The following is a 23,409-nucleotide window of genomic DNA, read 5'->3' as shown; positions in this document are numbered from 1 at the left end:
TGAATGGAACTGGATGAAGGGGGGGGGGGGGGGGGGGGTCTTTAGAGAGGGGCAAAGCAGAGGGGAAAATCTCATTGCGAGCTGCACCAAACTTTTCTGTCTCTCAGATCTCCACCCCTCCATGTATGTTCCCGCAACCTGAATCGGCCAGAATTTGGTGGCCCGCAATCTTCTGGAAAACTGTCATCGTGCATCTATGAAAGGTGAGTGCCTTTGATTATTGATAATGTTATGCGATTTTATTTTCTTTCATTTAAAGGTAGATAATAAATCATATTATTGTTGAATATGAACACACTTCTGGTTTGTTTATTTATTGACAGCGGCGCTCAGTGAATATTGGGATCTCTCTCTTGTGTTTTAATTTCTGGGAGATTTCTGCAATGCAACCAAGCATTGTTTTTCATTTCAGCTAACGAAAGACTTTTGTAGATAACTAGCTCCAGGGCAAAGACTGTACATCTGCTAATTGACTTTTAAGACTCAGTAGTGCACGTTTTAATGCAGCATAGTATCTTGCACACTGACAATCAAGCTGTTCCATGTTGTAATCAGAAGCACGTGACACACAGTCTTACCAAAGTTTGATAGGAAATCCCAACAGATTATTTAGCTTCATCAATTAACTATTTGTTTATTTTGCTCCACCTAGATTTTGTTGGGGCAACTGTAAAATTTCAACTTGCACAGGTAGACATGTGACATGGAGACGTCTTCCTTATGTAACTCATCTAGTTATGCATTAGCCTGCAAGTATTCTCAGTGTCCAGGGCACAGGATGTCACGAATATGTAACTCTGCACTGCACGTGCATACAAGAGATAGGACGACCCACAGAAACAGCAAGAGCAATATTTCCCATCGTAGTTATTGTTTTCAACATTACGGATAAGACCACAAGCTGTAATGTCTGACTGATCGATCAGTGTTCTCTGGGGGGGTTTTCACTGTATCCTCAATTTCACAATGTGGACTCTACTAGTTTTAGTTTGGGTCATTCACACTGGCGGAGTAATGGTGCTATAGTAAATTATGTATAAGCTCTTAATCAAAGACAGCGCATGTAACAGTTTTAAGACCCCAGTATTTGTCTGTACATGACAGTGGAGCTTATAGCAACATCTATATTTAAACAAGAAATCTAATATGCTTATTTCCTGAAAGTATTACTTTCAGGGTGCCCATAGTTCGTTCAGCGACCCCTCAAAATGACAGATAATCAATGAAAAAAGTAACACATGTCCAATCAGTCAGTCAATCATTCATTCAGTCAGTCATTCATTAGTTCAGTTCAGGCAGCTCATTGTTTTCAGACAGAGGTGAAGTCAAGGCTGTTTCCAGGGATGATTCTCCACTGGGCCTTGGCGAGGCCACTCTCAATCGTCTATGAGTAGATATGTGTGCAAAGTATTTAGCTGCTACACTATAAACGATGATAATATTAAATCTCACCTATGAAACGGCTGTTATGGAAGTGGGGTATTTGGCTTGCTCCCCGACTTCAGTTAATATGAAAAAATCCTGTCAATTGGCTGCAAGTCCAGTGAGAATTCTCCTCTGCCAGCTCAAAGTATAGGGGGTCCTTTGCTTTTTGTTGCACTGAGCCTTCATTCCCACCAAGCACCTTGGGAAAACAAGGGGCTCTATTTTTACCTCGAGTGGCATTTGGCTCCAGTGCAGGAGATTTTGGCTCCAAAAACAGATCTGACCTCAGACTCCTCGCACGTATCACAAACAGTCGAACACTTCTGCTCCACCTCTGCCCTCTGCCACTGGGAGCACATTCCGAAAAGGTGGCTTCACACAGGGCTGCTGATGGGATTTCCACCCTTTTGTGTTGTTTTTCGCAACTCAAAAAACAGGCTAATTCATTGGTCACATGAGACCAGGGTCAAACGACAAGGAGGTTTGGATTCAAGGTGTACTTTTTGTAACAAAGTAAGTCCGAGTGAGTCTCCTGCAGCCTGGTGAGAAGTGAGTTTGCATTCTCGGAGTTTCAGAGAGAGTTAAAGGGGAAACAGCAGATCTTCTGAGAGGCTTAATGCAAGCTGACAGGAGTGAGCACAGTCAGTGAGCTGTCTGTTTCCTACTGCTCCACAAACAGGATCTGACCAGGGGCGCGACTGATATCCAGCGTGGTTACGTAGCAACGAGCCAATTCTGACCACACTTTTGTCACATGGCAGAAGCAGCGATATGATACATTATAGCTCATATGGACGTTTTTTTGCACTTTTCATGCACAACAGGAATTCCCCTTGAGAACTAGCCAAGGTCCTGAAATTATTTCTTCTCCCTCCTGATGCTATGTACATTAAATATTCAAACATATTTATTTTATATTGCAGGATAATCTTTATATATTGCACATTTGATTACAAGTAAATAAATGTGTTCTACATTAAAATGGCATAGACCAGCAGGTAGCATGTGCAGAAGAAATATGGCTGTAACAAAAGAAAATAATTTATGATAAGCTTATTGTTTGTTTTCTAAGGTTGAATCAGTGACATCTATGTATTGTTACTAAAAGCATCCTCACCTGATATAATCTTATATTACTGATATTCTACTGACACTAGACCTGACAGGTTCAACTGGATCAAACTCAGTGAGCGGGTCATAGACTATTTTTTTTATTAACCTTTTCTGAATTGTTTCCTTTAGTATGTCTCAATAACTGTACAAAACGTGTGTCAATAATTCAATATTATCATTCATTGATGGAATTCCAAAATTCTTCTCAGATTATTGATTTATTGCAGGTTTTATAAGCTTACAACAGTTGTTTTACATATGTAAAAAGTTTTGACTGATGTAATACACAATCGCAGAACCAGGGTTCATGAAAGTGAATGAATTGAACTGAAATATTATACGATCTATATAGTACATAGTGAAAAACTATCACTGTGGATTTTAGCTCTTGATCAGTCTTCGTTAATGAAGCAGTAATAATGACTCTATGTGACTTTACTCTTTCAATGTGTTAAGCTTGACTGCAGTACTATGGGATTGCTTGGATTACCTCTTTAACTCTCAGAAAAACAAAGCATTTATGCACTTATGAAATGGTGATCCTCCAGCTTCCTGCTACCCTCCCATGAACTCTGGACCATTTGCCACTTACAATCTGTATCTTTTCAATGTAACCCTCAGGACCCACAGGTGAAATGGAGGACCCGTCCAAGGCGGAAACCTCCAATGGGAACAACAGGCCCCTCGACATTGTGCCCAGTACAGAGGAGAAGATGACAGAGAGGGGGCAGTGGGGCAGCAAGCTTGAGTTTGTTCTTTCAGTGGCTGGAGAAATTATAGGCCTGGGCAATGTCTGGCGTTTTCCTTATCTATGTTATAAGAATGGAGGAGGTGAGTGCTGGAATGTTTCATCTAGATTGTATTATCTTGGTGCCTGTTTGAGCCAAAAGTTTAGTTTCTGAATGTAGTCTTACAACATCAGACTGTGGCGGCAAGAAACAATTGCCGCCACTTAAATTCAAACCATAGACTGTACACAGACAGGGAGGATGTATGTGTCTCCACTTCCTCATATTGTACAAACATAAAGCCGAAAGGTCTCAGATACAGGTGTTGCTATCTTGTGCTTTTGACGTCATTTGGAGCAGAGTCTGTTCAGTAGTGATTGGGGGATGGGGCCCCACTATCAAGGTCTCGTCGATATTCAAACTTGACAAATTTCACGTCAGTCTCAGCTGATGTTACATTCCATTTTTATATCATATTAACTAAAACCAAGTTTATACAAAAACATCCCTGGAACATGCATCACTTTGATAAGAACCCCGAAAAAAGGTTTGACTTGTAATTTTAACCTTTAAGTTTGATCCTTGTCCCATCCACTATCATGGAGGAGGCAGGGTTTGTCTGCAATTCTGCAACCAGCCTATATCAAGAAGATTTGGCTTCCTTTGTGGGGATCTGTCCTGTCGTCCATCCTCATTCTGACAGATTTTTCATGCAGTCATAACTAATGTCTGTCACAGGAAACCTCACAAATTAAGAATTAAATAATGGTGTACATTTAATCTAGTTAATATATTACATCTATATATGTGTATGTATATATGTATTGTGAGGGAGCCTGCTGAAGGCATCTGAATGAACTCAAATCTGTGTGATTATGTCAGGGGCCTTCTTCATCCCATACCTCATCTTCCTCTTTGCTTGTGGGATCCCGGTCTTCTTCCTGGAGACGGCTCTGGGTCAGTACACCAGCGAGGGCGGCGTCACCTGCTGGAGGAAGATCTGCCCTTTGTTTGAAGGTAGTGTAAATACTTCTTCTTTATACTCTAAACTCTTAACAAAACTAAGAGTGAATAAAACTCATCTCTCTGGAAGTTTTAGCCCCATCTAGTTTGTACATTTATAACATATCATTACAATGTTTTCTTTACTTTTAAAAGTTCATGAGGGGGCACATGTGTATGATGTTTTTAATGTTAATGCTTGTGCAAAACAAAGGGGATATACAAATATTGATGATGTATGTTAACGATGCATGTAACTGTATTTAACTAAAAATAAACCAACACTGGCAGACGTCACACTTCTCCAAAGATTTTAAAAGGGCAGAAGCAGTGAGCTGAGGAAAATTCCATTAAACACAGGAGAGATGATTTCTCTGAGGTTAAATGATTCCTCTGTGAATGGAGCAGTCAGGGAGGCTGTCAGAGATTCAATAACATGTTTGTGGTTTGCTAGATCCAATAAAATGAGAGTAGCTTCTCACATATGAGGCCAAATTACATCACATTTCTAACATTCTCAGAGAGCTGTCAAGCATGTTGCAGCAACCAGAGAATAGCTGCAGGTGGACTTGTTTAATATTGTTGTTTAGGGTCAAATTCCTCATCTCAATATTGTAGTAAAACATATTGGATACATGGATGGAAGGAAACCAGACTCATTGGCTTCATTGTTGTTCCCTCTCTCAACCAAATCTTTAGGGCCATACATGTTTTGGAAAAAATGAATAATGATGCCTGTTTTTTATAGCTCAGTAATTGACCTGAGGGCCTGATGTTCTTCTGTTCAAGGAGTGGGATATGCCACCCAGGTGATTGTTGGTCTGCTGAACATCTACTACATCATTGTGTTAGCCTGGGCCCTCTTCTACCTGTCGCACTCCTTCACGTGGGACCTGCCCTGGGCCTCCTGCAACAACACCTGGAACACAGGTACCTCGCTCCGTAACAGCAAACAGAGATGTTTAGTCTAACCAATATATTTAATCTGGTGTATCCAGGCCTCAGGAAGCTTGAGGAGGTAAATTTGGTGAGAAAGGGATCATTTATGACAGAGCACGATGCTGCTGTTAACTCATGGACCGAAGTATTCTTTTATTGTCAAGTCTTTGAATTTCCAAGGTGTAGTTATCATTTATTTTGCAATGTTTATTTTCAGTTCTGCCCCTTCATAACTCTATTAGCAGGGCACTCCTGTACCATTTCCCTTCTCGGTCTCAGTGGTGGCGTTGTTTCACTTGCCTGTGTGTAGCTTAGAAACCTCAGAGAAAGCTTGGATTTCTTCACTGGGGTTGAACGTCTTTGTTTGTGCTTCCTTCATTCAAGATTCCTGTATGGAATTTCAGAGGGGGAATAGCTCCATCAATCACCATGAGAACACCACCTCTCCTGTCATTGAGTTCTGGGAGTAAGTGCTCTTTTTGTTTGACTATGTCCCCGAATGGCCTTTTGTGTCCGCAAGTTTACCACACATCCATGTTGCTACGTCGTCTTTGGAATTGCTTATAGGCATTTGGCTTTAGCTACTGAGGCCATAGACAAACCTGCTGCTTTAAACATAAATACACTCGATAATGAATTCTTGTTTGCCATATGTTTGTGCTCCAGGCGCAAAGTTCTGAGGATTTCCCCAGGTATCCATCACATCGGCTCTCTGAATTGGGACCTGGTTGTCTGCCTCGCTGTCGCCTGGGTCATCTGCTACTTCTGCATCTGGAAGGGAGTCAAGTCCACGGGCAAGGTGAAACCTGTCCTCCGTTCATAACGTTCAAATCCTCGAGCCCATATGGGAATTAAACATGTGATATTATTGATGATTTTCTGCATTTTTATGAAGCTACTTTACTCTGGTTTTGATTGATTAATATTTGCTGTAGGGTTAGACATGATGTGTTTATGCAGGATTTCAATAAGCAGAAAACAATGTTGTGTTGCTGATCATTACTACAAGAACTAGAAACTTCAGTGTTTTATCAAGTCAAAATCCACAAAACACTGAAATGAAAAACAAAGGATTGAAGACAACAATGTTTCTCTGGAATGAGAAACTACTTTAGGCCGAGTAGACATGTAAACCTGACAACAAAGTGCTGCTGTTTTCTCTACAGGTTGTTTACTTCACAGCCACCTTTCCGTATGCTATGTTAGTAATCCTGCTGATCAGAGGGGTCACCCTGCCCGGAGCCTCCAGGGGAATCCACTACTACCTCTACCCTGACCTGGGACGACTGTCAGACCCACAGGTAAAGGCTGGAGGCTTTAACTGTTGAATAAACACATGCAGACATGTAGTTATAATTAAACAATAATAATAATCATAAATCATAACCTAATGTCTTATAATTTGTTAAATGACCAGCCCCACACGATCAGAATCTGGTTTATTGCCAAGTAGGTTTACACATACAAGGAATTTGCTGTGGTGTATATGTGCAAGTATAAATAAAAAGATATTTAAAAATAGGAAACAACATTTTACGTAAGCTATAAGCTGTACTATATGAGCATTCTCACCCACACTGATTGAACATTGATCATTATCATTTCACAAAGAGCGCTACTAAATATAAGATTGCTAACAAGTTCACTCAAATTGTTATAATATTGTGTGTTAACATCTGTAAGAATCAACAACAAACCTTAAACTAGCAGCCTATACACTAAAAATAGATTCCAAAAATTATTTTGACGCAGATTTTTATCTTGCAACAATACAGTCCTCTTACATGTTCTACCTTTTTGTGTTGCATATTGTTTATTAGCCTTTTTAGTGACAATTATCGCCTCCCCACTTGCAAATGTTCCAGCAAAACAAGTTTTCCCGAGACCATTTTGCAGTGGCACCATTACCACAAGACTTATAACACCCACACAATTTGGATTTCAGACAGGTTCATTTCAAGATATAGTCGGCAGAGTGTCAGAGACTTATCCCCCTTCCTCAGAAAGTGATGTGTTCTTTTTGCCCTGCCAAAAGATTGCAACCAGTGTAAAGTCCCATAGAGGGGCCTCCTTCAATCCTTCTCAGGGCTTTGGAGATGAATAAAGGTCAGGTGCATACAGGCCAAGACCAGCTAGACTGGTTGAGCTGTTACCTTGGTAATACCTGCATTTGTGTTGTGTTGTGACCAGGGCTTGAATTGTTGGCTCCCCATTCAGTCTGATCTGAAGTCCTGGCCACCTGCTCTCTCAAACATGACCCAGTGCTCTTGGAACACATAAATAGAAAATTTTTTTTCTTTATTTGCAAGAATAGAAAGAGAGCTAATTTGAATGTTTTTGTGCAAGTGATTGCTCAGAGAGAGATTAGTTGTGTTGTTTTTAATGCCTGGAAATGCCTGGGACAGATACTAGGTCTGCAGGGTGGGTGGTCACAGGGTGGTGGGGTTGAGAGGGCGAGGTTTAGGAGTAAACAGTTTTAGGATTCAATGGGAGTTAGATTGCGTTTTAAAGACAAATGAGGGAGTTTGAATGGAGGTTGTTTGGGTATGAAGTTTAAATATCAAGGGACTGAGTCACTTGGTTAAAAAGGCTCAAGAACAACTTTTCTGTGGAGTCTGAGGCCGATGTGGTGGAATCTCCAACATTTGATGTAGTAAGACTTTGTTTTTCTGCCAAATAAAATAAAATATTGTTAATGAAATGTTTCTTGTTATTGCACACACTGATTATAAAACATCCGTGCAATTATAACACTACACTGTCCTTTCTTATGTTTTTAGGTTTGATCTCTACTCTCTACAATGAACTGGTCCCCAAGTGGATTTTAGAAATACACCATTAAACATGTATAGTAAAATACCGAACAAAAGAAATCCTGATGACTAGTTACACTCTTTAGCTGGTTCTGTTTTAACTAAATACTCTGATCATTCTGTATGTGAGAGCTGATTGGCTTATAAGGTCAGATAAATACACAAACATCATTTAAAGTTAAGTCCTGTACAAACATATATATAATCAATAGTTAACAAAATATTTTCAAAGCCAAAAATACAAAACACTGCAACAAAAACTGATTATTTTGTTTCAGGGTTTTTTCTTGATATGTTCATTGTAAATGTACTATCTCTCTTTGATCATTTGGTCTATATTCTGTCCACAGGTATGGATGGATGCCGGAACTCAAATCTTCTTCTCCTATGCCATCTGCCTGGGCTGCCTCACTGCACTGGGAAGCTACAACAAATATAACAACAACTGCTACAGGTGGGCATTGATATATTACAGCAGTAAGCAATATGATCAATACAATTATATATCAATTATATAATGACACTATCTTCAAAGTCAGTAGTGCTAAGCATGTTGTTATTAAGTTAGTTTGATTTTCAACAATAAATTTGTATATGTAGGAAATCAAATCTCCGTTCTCTCTTTCTTCTCTTGTAAACACAATTAAGTTTCTGTTCATTTTTTGTGTCTGTGTTGTTTCCAGGGATTGTCTGTCGCTCTGTTTCCTAAACAGTGGCACCAGTTTTATTGCAGGCTTCGCTATCTTCTCCATCCTGGGCTTCATGTCCTACGAGCAGAACATACCTATCTCAGAGGTGGCTGAATCTGGTTGGTGGATTGTTTCCATTGCCGTATGGTCACTGCGTTTAGACAGCCTTGTTTTTCATTCTGTAATTCCAATTCTACTGCCTTCTGTCTTATATATTCTGTGTCTTCGATTGAGGGCTTCTTTTTATGTAATTTTCATGGTGTGGTTTTAAAGCATTACCATGAGTGGGAATAAGCAATAATGTGAATTTTAACGAGAATACAACATTTTACCTTTAACCCAGGTCCAGGTTTGGCCTTCATAGCATATCCCAGAGCTGTGTCCATGATGCCCTTCTCCCCCCTGTGGGCCTGCTTCTTCTTTATTATGATCGCCTTTCTGGGTCTGGACAGTCAAGTGAGATCTCACGCAACTTTACAACTATACAAACACACACACAACGGCTATATGCTGTAAGATAAAGCAGGTATACACTAACATTGAGACATACAGAAACATGTGAACACACCACTCATGTGTTTTGTTTCTCTCCTGATCAGTTTGTCTGTGTGGAGAGCCTGGTGACGGCCATGGTGGACATGTATCCTTCCACCTTCCGCCGGAAATACCGCAGGGAGCTCTTTATCCTGGCAGTGTCCGTGGTGTCCTTCCTCTTGGGACTCATCATGCTGACGGAGGTTAGTGCCACTGTAGATATCAGAAACTGAGCACCTAATCTGTAGGTTTTGAATGTCTTTTTCCTTCTGATGTCAAACAAGCATATTGAAATTATAATTATCAGTTATAATAAAAAAAGTTTAAAGAGGATAATGAAGGTGGAACTGTGAAGGTAGGTTGATTTAAGCATTTAAGTGACCACATTCTTTTTTTCAACGCTGACATATCAGTAATCTAAATTAAGTTTAAAGGGAACCTGTGCATTTTTCGTACTACGAATTTCAGATTTCAGATTCTCTAAATTAAATTAGCAAAATTTTGTCTTTGTTAAAATTCTTTACTAGCTGTGTGCTTTCATTGAGTTGTACTTTAAAGAATCACATTCAAGAACAGTGGCTTTCATACTATGCAGAGTCTCAGCTTTTGCATTATGTGCTCATGTTTGTCCCTAATAGGGAGGAATGTACATCTTCCAGCTCTTTGACTACTACGCAGCCAGTGGGATGTGTCTACTCTTCGTGGCTGTTTTTGAGACTCTTTGCATTGCTTGGATTTATGGTGAGTGCATTACCCGTGCTATGCAGGGAGACTTAAATAGGCCATTAAAAGACAAAAGCTTTTGTCTCACCATGCACCATTCATGCTCACCCATTGCTCTTTCAATCAGCCAATAACACATTTGACAATTTTTTTTCTTTTGATGGGAGGCTGAGGCTGATGGAAGGGTGTGTTTTATGTATTTTGTTTGTTTTTCATGCTTAAATGATCAACATAAATGATAATAAATCATTAGTTGAGCTAAAAATCTAAGTAAATTAGTCTAATTTAGGTACCAGACAGTAATTTGTCTCACTGACGTTAAATAAATCTCCATTGTGTTTCCCTCATCCCTCCCTCATTGCAGGTGCTGACCGTTTCTATGACAACATAGAGGACATGATTGGTTATCGTCCAAGTCCCGTCATCAAGTACTGCTGGCTTTACTTCACACCTGCCACTTGCTTTGTGAGTTTGACCGGCATCCTCATTCTCTCAAGTTCTACTTCTCCAACTTTTGAACTATTGAAAGAAGAGCAGCCTCTGGTGGCCAGGGTGGATGAAACATGACCATAAATAAATAAAAAATAGGCCTGCTGATTAGAAAGTTAGTTAGTGGTTAATGTTACCATTGAAATGACAATATTAATAATAACATGAAATGATATAGTGCCTTTCAATCAAGAACATGAGTTTTTATTTTCATTTCTAACCAAACAGTAAAACTATGCAGTGAAGAACATTGCTTTTTTCAGGGCAGTGCAATTTGAACAGTATATCAAAAACAATTAAGTCAATTAATCGTAATCGTAAAAAATATTTAAAATTGATTTGAAATGTAATGGATGTCTGGACAACCCCAAAGGGTCCTGACCCCTAGTTTGCGAACCACTGAATTAAAACATATTACAAATCCAAACAATTAAATATTCCTTTTTCTCTGAACCCAGGGAACCTTTGCATTTGCATTGATCAAGTACTCCCCTCTGAAGTACAACAATGTCTACATATACCCGTGGTGGGGGAATGGTGTGGGCTGGATCCTGGCCCTGACCTCCATGCTGTGTATCCCTCTCTGGGCAGCAGGGAAGCTGTACTACACCCCTGGAACATTGAGAGAGGTACGCTCACCTTAAACTGTTCTTTGTAGGAGAAAATGTATCCCTCTGTTTCATTGCTTTAACCTTTTGCACATGTTATGCTTCAGACAGTATTTCTGTTGATTCACTGAGCTTGAAAAGCTTGTTTCCGGGTTTTTTTTCCTACCATAGGTGGAATAAATTTGTCTTTCACCAATTTCCTTACCTAATACTAAGAGTTCAACAAAATTTAATAATTAGGCAAGAAAGTTATTAAAATTCAAGGTTGTTAAAGCATTTTCATTTAATTTCCCCACACTAAAGCCCCTGTAACACCTAGTGATTACATTGGTCGATACCGATTTTGGGACAACATTTGCATAATTCACACATAGCAGCTAGTCTTGCAATACCTAACAAAACCAGGTAAAGTGAGAGAGGAAGTTGACTTTACGTACACCAGCTGGAACAGGTTGACCAATCACAGCAAAGTGGGCAGGTTGGCCAATCAGAGCAGACCTTAGGGTCTTAAAGAGACATGAGTCACTATGTTGTCTACTATATAGACTAGTGTCACAGCACGGAGATATGGAAGTTTATCTCTACATTAAAAGATGACAATTCAATGTGTTTTTATGTATAAGTATTTAAAAAAAGTGTGAAATAAACATTTTAAATTTATACTGGGATTTTATTGTTGTTGTACGTTGAAATCGTCATTATCGTCGTAAGTAGTGTCCAAAAGCCTTTTTGTGAAAACGGGAGCTGCAGCATTGGAAATTAGGAGAAAAGTGATGTTGTTTTCTGAACATTATAGCAGTTAAACCTTTAAGTATTAACACAAATTAAAATATCCTAATCTGTGATATTCTCATATCACATATAGTTACCTGCAGTCTCACTTTCCCCTTTATTTCCTATCTGTATCTCTCCTCTCACTGTGTTCACAGCGCCTGGCTTTCTTGACCACTCCTTCTACTGAGTTACCAAAGACGAAGCAAGAGCAAGCGAAGCTGCTCGCCGTCTTCGCAGCAGATGGTGGGAGCCTCCATCAGAAGGCGCCTCCTAGTAAGGATGGTTATTTCCCTGTTGAGGAAAAAGAGTCCCACTGTTAAAGGCCCGAGTGTTGAAATCAGAGCCGAATGTGGAGGTCAAAGGTCACTTCTTAACTTTGACACTCCCTTCCCATCGCTCTGGAATACAAAGTCCAGACAAAATGACGTAACATGAGCAGGCATCAAGTTCAAGACTCAGCTCACCTGTAACTGCTGAGATGCTGCTAGAAGTTTTCTCCTTTCTATGTTGCCTTCAAAGTACCGTATCCAAACTCTTACTTAATGATTTACAGTACATTCTCTTAAGGAGCACTGGTTATCAACTCATTGGCCACTGGCAGAGTCATGTGTACATTTGAAAAGTATGGCCATGTTTTGATTTCATCGGATCATGTCTGCTTTCTAAGGAAGCATTGTATTTTTCAAATTGATTCTTGAATCTAACAGCTATCTGCTGCAGATGGAGAACAGGTGTCAGATATGTGCATGGATCATAGACGACTTGAATAAAATCTTTGTGTGTTTAAATACAGTTCTGTTCAACTCTGTATTCAATTCAATCAAAGTTACTGCTCTGTTTTACTGTACAGTAGAGGGTTATCATCTCAGGATGTAAGACTTTCCAATGAAGCATCCTAAAAACATACTAATAACCAATTCTTCAGAATGCAAGAAATTTTACATTTAATTTACATTAACTGACCTCTAGTCATCTCAGTTAAGGGTTTGTGTTGACATTTCCTATTAATGTCACTTTGTTAACTGATTCATGTAGGCTTTTTCTTTTGCTTTACTGGAATTTGTGGAGATGCATGTATATTTTGCATTGTTTTTGTTGGGCTTCTGATTATTAAAATGATTATAATTCTGTAGTTTTTTGCCTTATCACTAATGCTTAGTTTCATATGAATTTAAATGTGTAAAAGTGCCTGCAGGAGACGTCTGTTCCACTTGGGGAATATGGACAAGGAAGTCTGTAACGTTGAGGGAATTTATTCCAAATGAAAATATCTCTCAACCTCTTTTCTTCTGTATACAATATTGAACTCCATGTGTGTTTGTTTAGTTGTGATGCTGGAATGAATATCTGGTGATTGATTACTTTTCGGTTTATGGTATAAAACTTTTATATGCTAAAAATTATTTTTAATGACTGAACTGAACTTTTAGTTAAAATTTGCTTTGAAATATATGTTAATATGTTAAGTGTGATACAATTTTCTTTTAAGTACATAAATGATCATTCACATAACAGAAAATTGCATCATTGCTTTGTTTTTTGATGATTATACAATAAATACTGTTATTCTACATTTCAGTGACACCATCCTCGTTAAGAAAAACATTATCCTTTCAAATGGAAGCAAACTATTGATATTTGAACCTCCTCTGGTACTTACAACATATGTAAGACGATGATTATCTTTCAAAATGATTTGATTTACATGATTTTCTTAGTTTCAATGAACAAAGTTGAAACATGTACAACACAACAAAGGAAATATATTGTGAGCAGTTTTGGTGTAGATGAATAACAGTACTATATTCCATTTAATACAAGGTCATTAACATATTACCAGTTTTAATTAAAAAAACAACAACAAACCTCACACCAGAGGATGAACGAACAACAAAAGAGCTTATGATCAATACAAGCATCGTAATCAAATCGGCAGATAAAGGCAGTGTGAGGAGGAACGAACAAAAAAGAGCTAATGATCAATAAAAGCATCGTAATCACACCGGCAGATAAAGGCAGTGCCACAGTCATTATGGATAGAACCAAAGATATATATATACACGAAGCCCTACGCCAACTACAGGATAGAACCTATTACATAACCTTACAGCAACCTATGTACTAAGAAATCGCCAATATGATCACAGAGATCCTTGACATCCTATATGCCAAAAAAAATAAATAACAAGAAACAGATCTCATATCTAAAAGGTGTAGGCCCTTCAAGACCAAGGTACTTTTAGCTCCTACCCAAAATCCATAAACTCCACAAAAATGGACAGTTCCTAACAGCTTCGCACCAAGGCGCCCCAATATCTCAGATATGCGGAAGTGAAATCAATGGCATAGCTGAGTATATCCACTCCTTCCTGACCCCATTGTCGACAAAACACTAGGGATGGGGACATGAAGCTTCATGAAGCATTGAAGCTTTCCATCCAATTGGTTCACTCATGTCTGAAGCTTCATGGTGCTTAATTTGCTCCACTGCGCCATCAACTGGACAATAAATGGCAGGCAGAGCTCTATATATACAGTCTATGAGGCAGTGAAAATGACGGCATGGTTTTGATGTGTGACGCTTTTAATAAAATAAATGAATAAATGAGGTTTGTGATGATATATAATGAACTTTATGATTATTATCGCGTCTGTCTTTTTGATACAATGGTGGGGTCAAAAGGGAAAGTGGAAACAAATTGGGCAGGGGGTTTTGAGCATGTGTCACTTGGCACAACAAGTGACACGTAAAATAAGTAAAAACATTTTTACATTTTCATTGAATAATAACTTTTCCACATTGCTGGGTTACAGGAGGTTTCTTTTTTTGGAAACAAGAGGACAAAAAAGTCCCAATTCCACAAAATTTGAGGGGGGGGGGGGTCCATTACTGCCGGCTGGCAAGTCTTTGATCACCACCACATACGTCATCAAGATGTAGGGTTTGTCACTGCATATTGGGACCCCAAAGTATGTGAAACCAGCTATATTTCAGGTCGGCGGGAATTGGCTAAAGTTTTCAACCAGCAATAATCACGCCTCGGTTTGACCTCATAAGCTAGGATACTGCCACTGCGAAGGAATAAAGATTTGCAGAGGGATGGTATAAAACATCTGCACAACCCTGTGCTAGGGTTTGTCAGTGCATATTGGGACCCCAGAGTAAGTGAAACCAGTTATGTTAAGGTGGTTATACTGTTACCCGTCGTGTTTGCTCATTAATAGTCAGGTCAATTTAACTGAGATAGAAAAAAATTGATGTTTAAATGGGATAAGCAGATGATGTTTAATATTTTAAGTGATTGTACTTAGTTTGGTAGGTGGGGCTAATTATTTCAATGTCGCCCCATTGACTATGCTTTGGATAACACCGGGAAGTAATTTGGCATGAGTACTTTAGTATTGTATTGTTAAGAGATTCACTTGTGGTCATACTGATTAACACCACAAGTTGGCTCATCAGATGTATTATTTACACAATTTTAAGCCTCTATAGAGACCAACAAAAATTGCCATTGCCGACTATATTTCAGGTCGGCAAGGCGGGAATTGGTTAAAGTTTTCAACTAGCAATAATCACGCCTCGGTATGACCTCATAGGCTACGATACTGCCACTGCGAAGGGAAAAAGAGGCTGATTTGCAGAGGGATGGTATAAAACATCTGCACAACCCTGTGCTAGGGTTTGTCAGTGCATATTGGGACCCCAGAGTAAGTGAAACCAGTTATGTTAAGGTGGTTATACTGTTACCCGTCGTGTTTGCTCATTAATAGTCAGGTCAATTTAACTGAGATAGAAAAAAAATGATGTTTAAATGGGATAAACAGATGATGTTTAATATTTTAAGTGATTGTACTTAGTTTTGTAGGTGGGGCTAATTATTTCAATGTCGCCCCAGTGACTTTGCTTTGGATAACACCTGAAAGTAATTTGGCGTGAGTACTTTAGTAGTGTATTGTTAAGAGATTCACTTGTGGTCATAGTGATTAATACCACAAGTTGGCTCATCAGATGTATTATTTACACAATTTTAAGCCTCTATAGAGACCAACAAAAATTGCCATTGCCGACTATATTTCAGGTCGTCAAGGCGGGAATTGGTTAAAGTTTTCAACTAGCAATAATCACTCCTCGGTTTGACCTCATAGGCTACGATACTGCCACTGCGAAGGGATAAAGAGGCTGATTTGCAGAGGGATGGTATAAAACATCTGCACAACCCTGTGCTAGGGTTTGTCAGTGCATATTGGGACCCCAGAGTAAGTGAAACCAGTTATGTTAAGGTGGTTATACTGTTACCCGTCATGTTTGCTCATTAGTAGTCAGGTCAATTTAACTGAGATAGAAAAAAATTGATGTTTAAATGGGATAAACAGATGATGTTTAATATTTTAAGTGATTGTACTTAGTTTGGTAGGTGTGGCTAAATATTTCAATGTCACCCCAGTGACTATGCTTTGGATAACACCGGAAAGTAATTCGACGTGAGTACTTCAGGTTGTTAAGAGATTCACCTGTGGTCAAACTGATTAACACCACAAGTTGGCTCGTCAGATGTATTATTTACACAATTTTAAGCCTCTATAGAGACCAACAAAAATTGCCATTGCCGACTATATTTCAGGTCGTAAAGGCGGGAATTGGTTAAAGTTTTCAACTAGCAATAATCACGCCTCGGTTTGACCTCATAGGCTACGATACTGCCACTGTGAAGGGACAAAGAGGCTGATTTGCAGAGGGATGGTATAAAACATCTGCACAACCCTGTGCTAGGGTTTGTCAGTGCATATTGGGACCCCAGAGTAAGTGAAACCAGTTATGTTAAGGTGGTTATACTGTTACCCGTCGTGTTTGCTCATTAATAGTCAGGTCAATTTAACTGAGATAGAAAAAAATTGATGTTTAAATTGGATAAACAGATGATGTTTAATATTTTAAGTGATTGTACTTAGTTTGGTAGGTGGGGCTAATTATTTCAATGTCGCCCCATTGACTATGCTTTGGATAACACCGGGAAGTAATTTGGCATGAGTACTTTAGTATTGTATTGTTAAGAGATTCACTTGTGGTCATACTGATTAACACCACAAGTTGGCTCATCAGATGTATTATTTACACAATTTTAAGCCTCTATAGAGACCAACAAAAATTGCCATTGCCGACTATATTTCAGGTCGGCAAGGCGGGAATTGGTTAAAGTTTTCAACTAGCAATAATCACGCCTCGGTATGACCTCATAGGCTACGATACTGCCACTGCGAAGCGATAAAGAGGCTGATTTGCAGAGGGATGGTATAAAACATCTGCACAACCCTGTGCTAGGGTTTGTCAGTGCATATTGGGACCCCAGAGTAAGTGAAACCAGTTATGTTAAGGTGGTTATACTGTTACCCGTCGTGTTTGCTCATTAATAGTCAGGTCAATTTAACTGAGATAGAAAAAAATTGATGTTTAAATTGGATAAACAGATGATGTTTAATATTTTAAGTGATTGTACTTAGTTTGGTAGGTGGGGCTAATTATTTCAATGTCGCCCCAGTGACTATGCTTTGGAAAACACCGGAGAGTAATTTGGCATGAGTACTTTAGTAGTGTATTGTTAAGAGATTCACTTGTGGTCATACTGATTAACAACACAAGTTGGCTCATAAGATGTATTATTTACACAATTTTAAGCCTCTATAGAGACCAACAAAAATTGCCATTGCCGACTATATTTCAGGTCGTCAAGGCGGGAATTGGTTAAAGTTTTCAACTAGCAAAAATCACGCCTCGGTTTGACCTCATAGGCTACGATACTGCCACTGCGAAGGGATAAAGGGGCTGATTTGCAGAGGGATGGTATAAAACATCTGCACAACCCTGTGCTAGGGTTTGTCAGTCGTATTGGCACCCCAGAGTAAGTGAAACCAGTTATGTTAAGGTGGTTATACTGTTACCCGTCGTGTTTGCTCATTAGTAGTCAGGTCAATTTAACTGAGATAGAAAAAAATTGATGTTTATATGGGATAAACAGATGTGGTTTAATATTTTAAGTGATTGTACTTAGTTTTGTAGGTTGGGCTAATTATTTCAATGTCGCGCCATTGACTATGCTTTGTATAACACCGGGAAGTAATTTGGCATGAGTACTTTAGTATTGTATTGTTAAGAGATTCACTTGTGGTCATACTGATTAACACCACAAGTTGGCTCATCAGATGTATTATTTACACAATTTTAAGCCTCTATAGAGACCAACAAAAATTGCCATTGCCGACTATATTTCAGGTCGGCAAGGCGGGAATTGGTTAAAGTTTTCAACTAGCAATAATCACGCCTCGGTATGACCTCATAGGCTACGATACTGCCACTGCGAAGGGATAAAGAGGCTGATTTGCAGAGGGATGGTATAAAACATCTGCACAACCCTGTGCTAGGGTTTGTCAGTGCATATTGGGACCCCAGAGTAAGTGAAACCAGTTATGTTAAGGTGGTTATACTGTTACCCGTCGTGTTTGCTCATTAATAGTCAGGTCAATTTAACTGAGATAGAAAAAAATTGATGTTTAAATTGGATAAACAGATGATGTTTAATATTTTAAGTGATTGTACTTAGTTTGGTAGGTGGGGCTAATTATTTCAATGTCGCCCCAGTGACTATGCTTTGGAAAACACCGGAGAGTAATTTGGCATGAGTACTTTAGTAGTGTATGGTTAAGAGATTCACTTGTGGTCATACTGATTAGCAACACAAGTTGGCTCATAAGATGTATTATTTACACAATTTTAAGCCTCTATAGAGACCAACAAAAATTGCCATTGCCGACTATATTTCAGGTCGTCAAGGCGGGAATTGGTTAAAGTTTTCAACTAGCAATAATCACGCCTCGGTTTGACCTCATAGGCTACGATACTGCCACTGCGAAGGGATAAAGAGGCTGATTTGCAGAGGGATGGTATAAAACATCTGCACAACCCTGTGCTAGGGTTTGTCAGTGCATATTGGGACCCCAGTGTAAGTGAAACCAGTTATGTTAAGGTGGTTATACTGTTACCCGTCGTGTTTGCTCATTAATAGTCAGGTCAATTTAACTGAGATAGAAAAAAATTGATGTTTAAATGGGATAAGCAGATGATGTTTAATATTTTAAGTGATTGTACTTAGTTTGGTAGGTGGGGCTAATTATTTCAATGTCGCCCCATTGACTATGCTTTGGATAACACCGGAAAGTAATTTGGCATGCATACTTTAGTGTTGTAGGGTTAAGAGATTCACTTGTGGTCATACTGATTAACACCACATGTTGGCTCATCAGATGTATTATTTACACAATTTTAAGCCTCTATAGAGACCAACAAAAATTGCCATTGCCGACTATATTTCAGGTCGTCAAGGCGGGAATTGGTTAAAGTTTTCAACTAGCAATAATCACGCCTCGGTTTGACCTCATAGGCTACGATACTGCCACTGCGAAGGGATAAAGAGGCTGATTTGCAGAGGGATGGTATAAAACATCTGCACAACCCTGTGCTAGGGTTTGTCAGTGCATATTGGGACCCCAGAGTAAGTGAAACCAGTTATGTTAAGGTGGTTATACTGTTACCCGTCATGTTTGCTCATTAGTAGTCAGGTCAATTTAACTGAGATAGAAAAAAATTGATGTTTAAATGGGATAAACAGATGATGTTTAATATTTTAAGTGATTGTACTTAGTTTGGTAGGTGTGGCTAAATATTTCAATGTCACCCCAGTGACTATGCTTTGGATAACACCGGAAAGTAATTCGACGTGAGTACTTGAGGTTGTTAAGAGATTCACCTGTGGTCAAACTGATTAACACCACAAGTTGGCTCGTCAGATGTATTATTTACACAATTTTAAGCCTCTATAGAGACCAACAAAAATTGCCATTGCCGACTATATTTCAGGTCGTAAAGGCGGGAATTGGTTAAAGTTTTCAACTAGCAATAATCACGCCTCGGTTTGACCTCATAGGCTACGATACTGCCACTGTGAAGGGACAAAGAGGCTGATTTGCAGAGGGATGGTATAAAACATCTGCACAACCCTGTGCTAGGGTTTGTCAGTGCATATTGGGACCCCAGAGTAAGTGAAACCAGTTATGTTAAGGTGGTTATACTGTTACCCGTCGTGTTTGCTCATTAATAGTCAGGTCAATTTAACTGAGATAGAAAAAAATTGATGTTTAAATTGGATAAACAGATGATGTTTAATATTTTAAGTGATTGTACTTAGTTTGGTAGGTGGGGCTAATTATTTCAATGTCGCCCCATTGACTATGCTTTGGATAACACCGGGAAGTAATTTGGCATGAGTACTTTAGTATTGTATTGTTAAGAGATTCACTTGTGGTCATACTGATTAACACCACAAGGTGGCTCATCAGATGTACTATTTACACAATTTTAAGCCTCTATAGAGACCAACAAAAATTGCCATTGCCGACTATATTTCAGGTCGGCAAGGCGGGAATTGGTTAAAGTTTTCAACTAGCAATAATCACGCCTCGGTATGACCTCATAGGCTACGATACTGCCACTGCGAAGGGATAAAGAGGCTGATTTGCAGAGGGATGGTATAAAACATCTGCACAACCCTGTGCTAGGGTTTGTCAGTGCATATTGGGACCCCAGAGTAAGTGAAACCAGTTATGTTAAGGTGGTTATACTGTTACCCGTCGTGTTTGCTCATTAATAGTCAGGTCAATTTAACTGAGATAGAAAAAAATTGATGTTTAAATTGGATAAACAGATGATGTTTAATATTTTAAGTGATTGTACTTAGTTTGGTAGGTGGGGCTAATTATTTCAATGTCGCCCCAGTGACTATGCTTTCGAAAACACCGGAGAGTAATTTGGCATGAGTACTTTAGTAGTGTATTGTTAAGAGATTCACTTGTGGTCATACTGATTAACAACACAAGTTGGCTCATAAGATGTATTATTTACACAATTTTAAGCCTCTATAGAGACCAACAAAAATTGCCATTGCCGACTATATTTCAGGTCGTCAAGGCGGGAATTGGTTAAAGTTTTCAACTAGCAAAAATCACGCCTCGGTTTGACCTCATAGGCTACGATACTGCCACTGCGAAGGGATAAAGGGGCTGATTTGCAGAGGGATGGTATAAAACATCTGCACAACCCTGTGCTAGGGTTTGTCAGTCGTATTGGCACCCCAGAGTAAGTGAAACCAGTTATGTTAAGGTGGTTATACTGTTACCCGTCGTGTTTGCTCATTAGTAGTCAGGTCAATTTAACTGAGATAGAAAAAAATTGATGTTTATATGGGATAAACAGATGTGGTTTAATATTTTAAGTGATTGTACTTAGTTTTGTAGGTTGGGCTAATTATTTCAATGTCGCGCCATTGACTATGCTTTGTATAACACCGGGAAGTAATTTGGCATGAGTACTTTAGTATTGTATTGTTAAGAGATTCACTTGTGGTCATACTGATTAACACCACAAGTTGGCTCATCAGATGTATTATTTACACAATTTTAAGCCTCTATAGAGACCAACAAAAATTGCCATTGCCGACTATATTTCAGGTCGGCAAGGCGGGAATTGGTTAAAGTTTTCAACTAGCAATAATCACGCCTCGGTATGACCTCATAGGCTACGATACTGCCACTGCGAAGGGATAAAGAGGCTGATTTGCAGAGGGATGGTATAAAACATCTGCACAACCCTGTGCTAGCGTTTGTCAGTGCATATTGGGACCCCAGAGTAAGTGAAACCAGTTATGTTAAGGTGGTTATACTGTTACCCGTCGTGTTTGCTCATTAATAGTCAGGTCAATTTAACTGAGATAGAAAAAAATTGATGTTTAAATTGGATAAACAGATGATGTTTAATATTTTAAGTGATTGTACTTAGTTTGGTAGGTGGGGCTAATTATTTCAATGTCGCCCCAGTGACTATGCTTTGGAAAACACCGGAGAGTAATTTGGCATGAGTACTTTAGTAGTGTATTGTTAAGAGATTCACTTGTGGTCATACTGATTAACAACACAAGTTGGCTCATAAGATGTATTATTTACACAATTTTAAGCCTCTATAGAGACCAACAAAAACTGCCATTGCCGACTATATTTCAGGTAGTCAAGGCGGGAATTGGTTAAAGTTTTCAACTAGCAATAATCACGCCTCGGTTTGACCTCATAGGCTACGATACTGCCACTGCGAAGGGATAAAGAGGCTGATTTGCAGAGGGATGGTATAAAACATCTGCACAACCCTGTGCTAGGGTTTGTCAGTGCATATTGGGACCCCAGAGTAAGTGAAACCAGTTATGTTAAGGTGGTTATACTGTTACCCGTCGTGTTTGCTCATTAATAGTCAGGTCAATTTAACTGAGATAGAAAAAAATTGATGTTTAAATGGGATAAGCAGATGATGTTTAATATTTTAAGTGATTGTACTTAGTTTGGTAGGTGGGGCTAATTATTTCAATGTTGCCCCATTAACTATGCTTTGGATAACACCGGAAAGTAATTTGCCATGCATACTTTAGTGTTGTAGTGTTAAGAGATTCACTTGTGGTCATACTGATTAACACCACAAGTTGGCTCAGCAGATGTATTATTTACACAATTTTAAGCCTCTATAGAGACCAACAAAAATTGCCATTGCCGACTATATTTCAGGTCGTCAAGGCGGGAATTGGTTAAAGTTTTCAACTAGCAATAATCACGCCTCGGTTTGACCTCATAGGCTACGATACTGCCACTGCGAAGGGATAAAGAGGCTGATTTGCAGAGGGATGGTATAAAACATCTGCACAACCCTGTGCTAGGCTTTGTCAGTGCATATTGGGACCCCAGAGTAAGTGAAACCAGTTATGTTAAGGTGGTTATACTGTTACCCGTCGTGTTTGCTCATTAATAGTCAGGTCAATTTAACTGAGATAGAAAAAAATTGATGTTTAAATGGGATAAGCAGATGATGTTTAATATTTTAAGTGATTGTACTTAGTTTGGTAGGTGGGGCTAATTATTTCAATGTCGCCCCATTAACTATGCTTTGGATAACACCGGAAAGTAATTTGCCATGCATACTTTAGTGTTGTAGTGTTAAGAGATTCACTTGTGGTCATACTGATTAACACCACAAGTTGGCTCAGCAGATGTATTATTTACACAATTTTAAGCCTCTATAGAGACCAACAAAAATTGCCATTGCCGACTATATTTCAGGTCGTCAAGGCGGGAATTGGTTAAAGTTTTCAACTAGCAATAATCACGCCTCGGTTTGACCTCATAGGCTACGATACTGCCACTGCGAAGGGATAAAGAGGCTGATTTGCAGAGGGATGGTATAAAACATCTGCACAACCCTGTGCTAGGCTTTGTCAGTGCATATTGGGACCCCAGAGTAAGTGAAACCAGTTATGTTAAGGTGGTTATACTGTTACCCGTCGTGTTTGCTCATTAATAGTCAGGTCAATTTAACTGAGATAGAAAAAAATTGATGTTTAAATGGGATAAACAGATGATGTTTAATATTTTAAGTGATTGTATTTAGTTTGGTAGGTGGGGCTAAATATTTCAATGTCGCCCCAGT

The 23,409-nt window shown here is 39.0% G+C and overlaps 1 protein-coding gene, 15 non-coding genes and 1 pseudogene across 16 annotated transcripts; 1 reads left to right on the top strand and 16 right to left on the bottom strand.

Moving 5' to 3' along the window:
- The first annotated feature begins 52 nt into the window (after positions 1-52).
- Positions 53-12,969, top strand: slc6a13 (solute carrier family 6 member 13). Its single transcript, XM_062389784.1, has 15 exons — positions 53-203; positions 3,160-3,369; positions 4,149-4,283; positions 5,058-5,198; positions 5,592-5,673; positions 5,874-6,006; positions 6,374-6,508; positions 8,371-8,474; positions 8,704-8,828; positions 9,053-9,165; positions 9,309-9,446; positions 9,882-9,984; positions 10,331-10,431; positions 10,914-11,084; positions 11,993-12,969. Exons 1-15 carry the CDS (start codon positions 197-199, stop codon positions 12,155-12,157), a joined length of 1,863 nt encoding a protein of 620 aa, XP_062245768.1. The 5' UTR covers positions 53-196; the 3' UTR covers positions 12,158-12,969.
- A 1,821-nt stretch (positions 12,970-14,790) lies between these two features.
- Positions 14,791-14,921, bottom strand: LOC133956007 (U4 spliceosomal RNA; annotated as a pseudogene).
- Positions 14,922-15,324: 403 nt separating this feature from the next.
- Positions 15,325-15,464, bottom strand: LOC133955922 (U4 spliceosomal RNA). Its single transcript, XR_009920968.1, has one exon. It is a non-coding gene; the product is annotated as a U4 spliceosomal RNA (small nuclear RNA).
- A 409-nt stretch (positions 15,465-15,873) lies between these two features.
- Positions 15,874-16,013, bottom strand: LOC133955968 (U4 spliceosomal RNA). The gene has a single exon (XR_009921011.1). It is a non-coding gene; the product is annotated as a U4 spliceosomal RNA (small nuclear RNA).
- Positions 16,014-16,416: 403 nt separating this feature from the next.
- On the bottom strand, positions 16,417-16,556 carry LOC133955988 (U4 spliceosomal RNA). The gene has a single exon (XR_009921029.1). It is a non-coding gene; the product is annotated as a U4 spliceosomal RNA (small nuclear RNA).
- Positions 16,557-16,965: 409 nt separating this feature from the next.
- On the bottom strand, positions 16,966-17,105 carry LOC133955923 (U4 spliceosomal RNA). Its single transcript, XR_009920969.1, has one exon. It is a non-coding gene; the product is annotated as a U4 spliceosomal RNA (small nuclear RNA).
- Positions 17,106-17,514: 409 nt separating this feature from the next.
- LOC133955917 (U4 spliceosomal RNA) lies at positions 17,515-17,654 on the bottom strand. Its single transcript, XR_009920964.1, has one exon. It is a non-coding gene; the product is annotated as a U4 spliceosomal RNA (small nuclear RNA).
- Positions 17,655-18,062: 408 nt separating this feature from the next.
- LOC133956024 (U4 spliceosomal RNA) lies at positions 18,063-18,202 on the bottom strand. The gene has a single exon (XR_009921062.1). It is a non-coding gene; the product is annotated as a U4 spliceosomal RNA (small nuclear RNA).
- Positions 18,203-18,611: 409 nt separating this feature from the next.
- LOC133955908 (U4 spliceosomal RNA) lies at positions 18,612-18,751 on the bottom strand. Its single transcript, XR_009920955.1, has one exon. It is a non-coding gene; the product is annotated as a U4 spliceosomal RNA (small nuclear RNA).
- A 409-nt stretch (positions 18,752-19,160) lies between these two features.
- On the bottom strand, positions 19,161-19,300 carry LOC133955907 (U4 spliceosomal RNA). The gene has a single exon (XR_009920954.1). It is a non-coding gene; the product is annotated as a U4 spliceosomal RNA (small nuclear RNA).
- A 403-nt stretch (positions 19,301-19,703) lies between these two features.
- LOC133955987 (U4 spliceosomal RNA) lies at positions 19,704-19,843 on the bottom strand. Its single transcript, XR_009921028.1, has one exon. It is a non-coding gene; the product is annotated as a U4 spliceosomal RNA (small nuclear RNA).
- Positions 19,844-20,252: 409 nt separating this feature from the next.
- Positions 20,253-20,392, bottom strand: LOC133956019 (U4 spliceosomal RNA). Its single transcript, XR_009921057.1, has one exon. It is a non-coding gene; the product is annotated as a U4 spliceosomal RNA (small nuclear RNA).
- A 409-nt stretch (positions 20,393-20,801) lies between these two features.
- LOC133955916 (U4 spliceosomal RNA) lies at positions 20,802-20,941 on the bottom strand. The gene has a single exon (XR_009920963.1). It is a non-coding gene; the product is annotated as a U4 spliceosomal RNA (small nuclear RNA).
- A 408-nt stretch (positions 20,942-21,349) lies between these two features.
- LOC133956008 (U4 spliceosomal RNA) lies at positions 21,350-21,489 on the bottom strand. The gene has a single exon (XR_009921046.1). It is a non-coding gene; the product is annotated as a U4 spliceosomal RNA (small nuclear RNA).
- A 409-nt stretch (positions 21,490-21,898) lies between these two features.
- On the bottom strand, positions 21,899-22,038 carry LOC133955985 (U4 spliceosomal RNA). The gene has a single exon (XR_009921027.1). It is a non-coding gene; the product is annotated as a U4 spliceosomal RNA (small nuclear RNA).
- A 409-nt stretch (positions 22,039-22,447) lies between these two features.
- LOC133955906 (U4 spliceosomal RNA) lies at positions 22,448-22,587 on the bottom strand. Its single transcript, XR_009920953.1, has one exon. It is a non-coding gene; the product is annotated as a U4 spliceosomal RNA (small nuclear RNA).
- A 409-nt stretch (positions 22,588-22,996) lies between these two features.
- LOC133955905 (U4 spliceosomal RNA) lies at positions 22,997-23,136 on the bottom strand. The gene has a single exon (XR_009920952.1). It is a non-coding gene; the product is annotated as a U4 spliceosomal RNA (small nuclear RNA).
- Between the last annotated feature and the right edge of the window lie 273 nt (positions 23,137-23,409).

Source organism: Platichthys flesus, chromosome 6 (assembly GCF_949316205.1).
Source record: "Platichthys flesus chromosome 6, fPlaFle2.1, whole genome shotgun sequence".
Taxonomy (NCBI): Eukaryota; Metazoa; Chordata; class Actinopteri; order Pleuronectiformes; family Pleuronectidae; genus Platichthys; species Platichthys flesus.
Note: the sequence above shows the minus strand (reverse complement) of the source record. Positions and strands in the feature narration are given on the sequence as shown.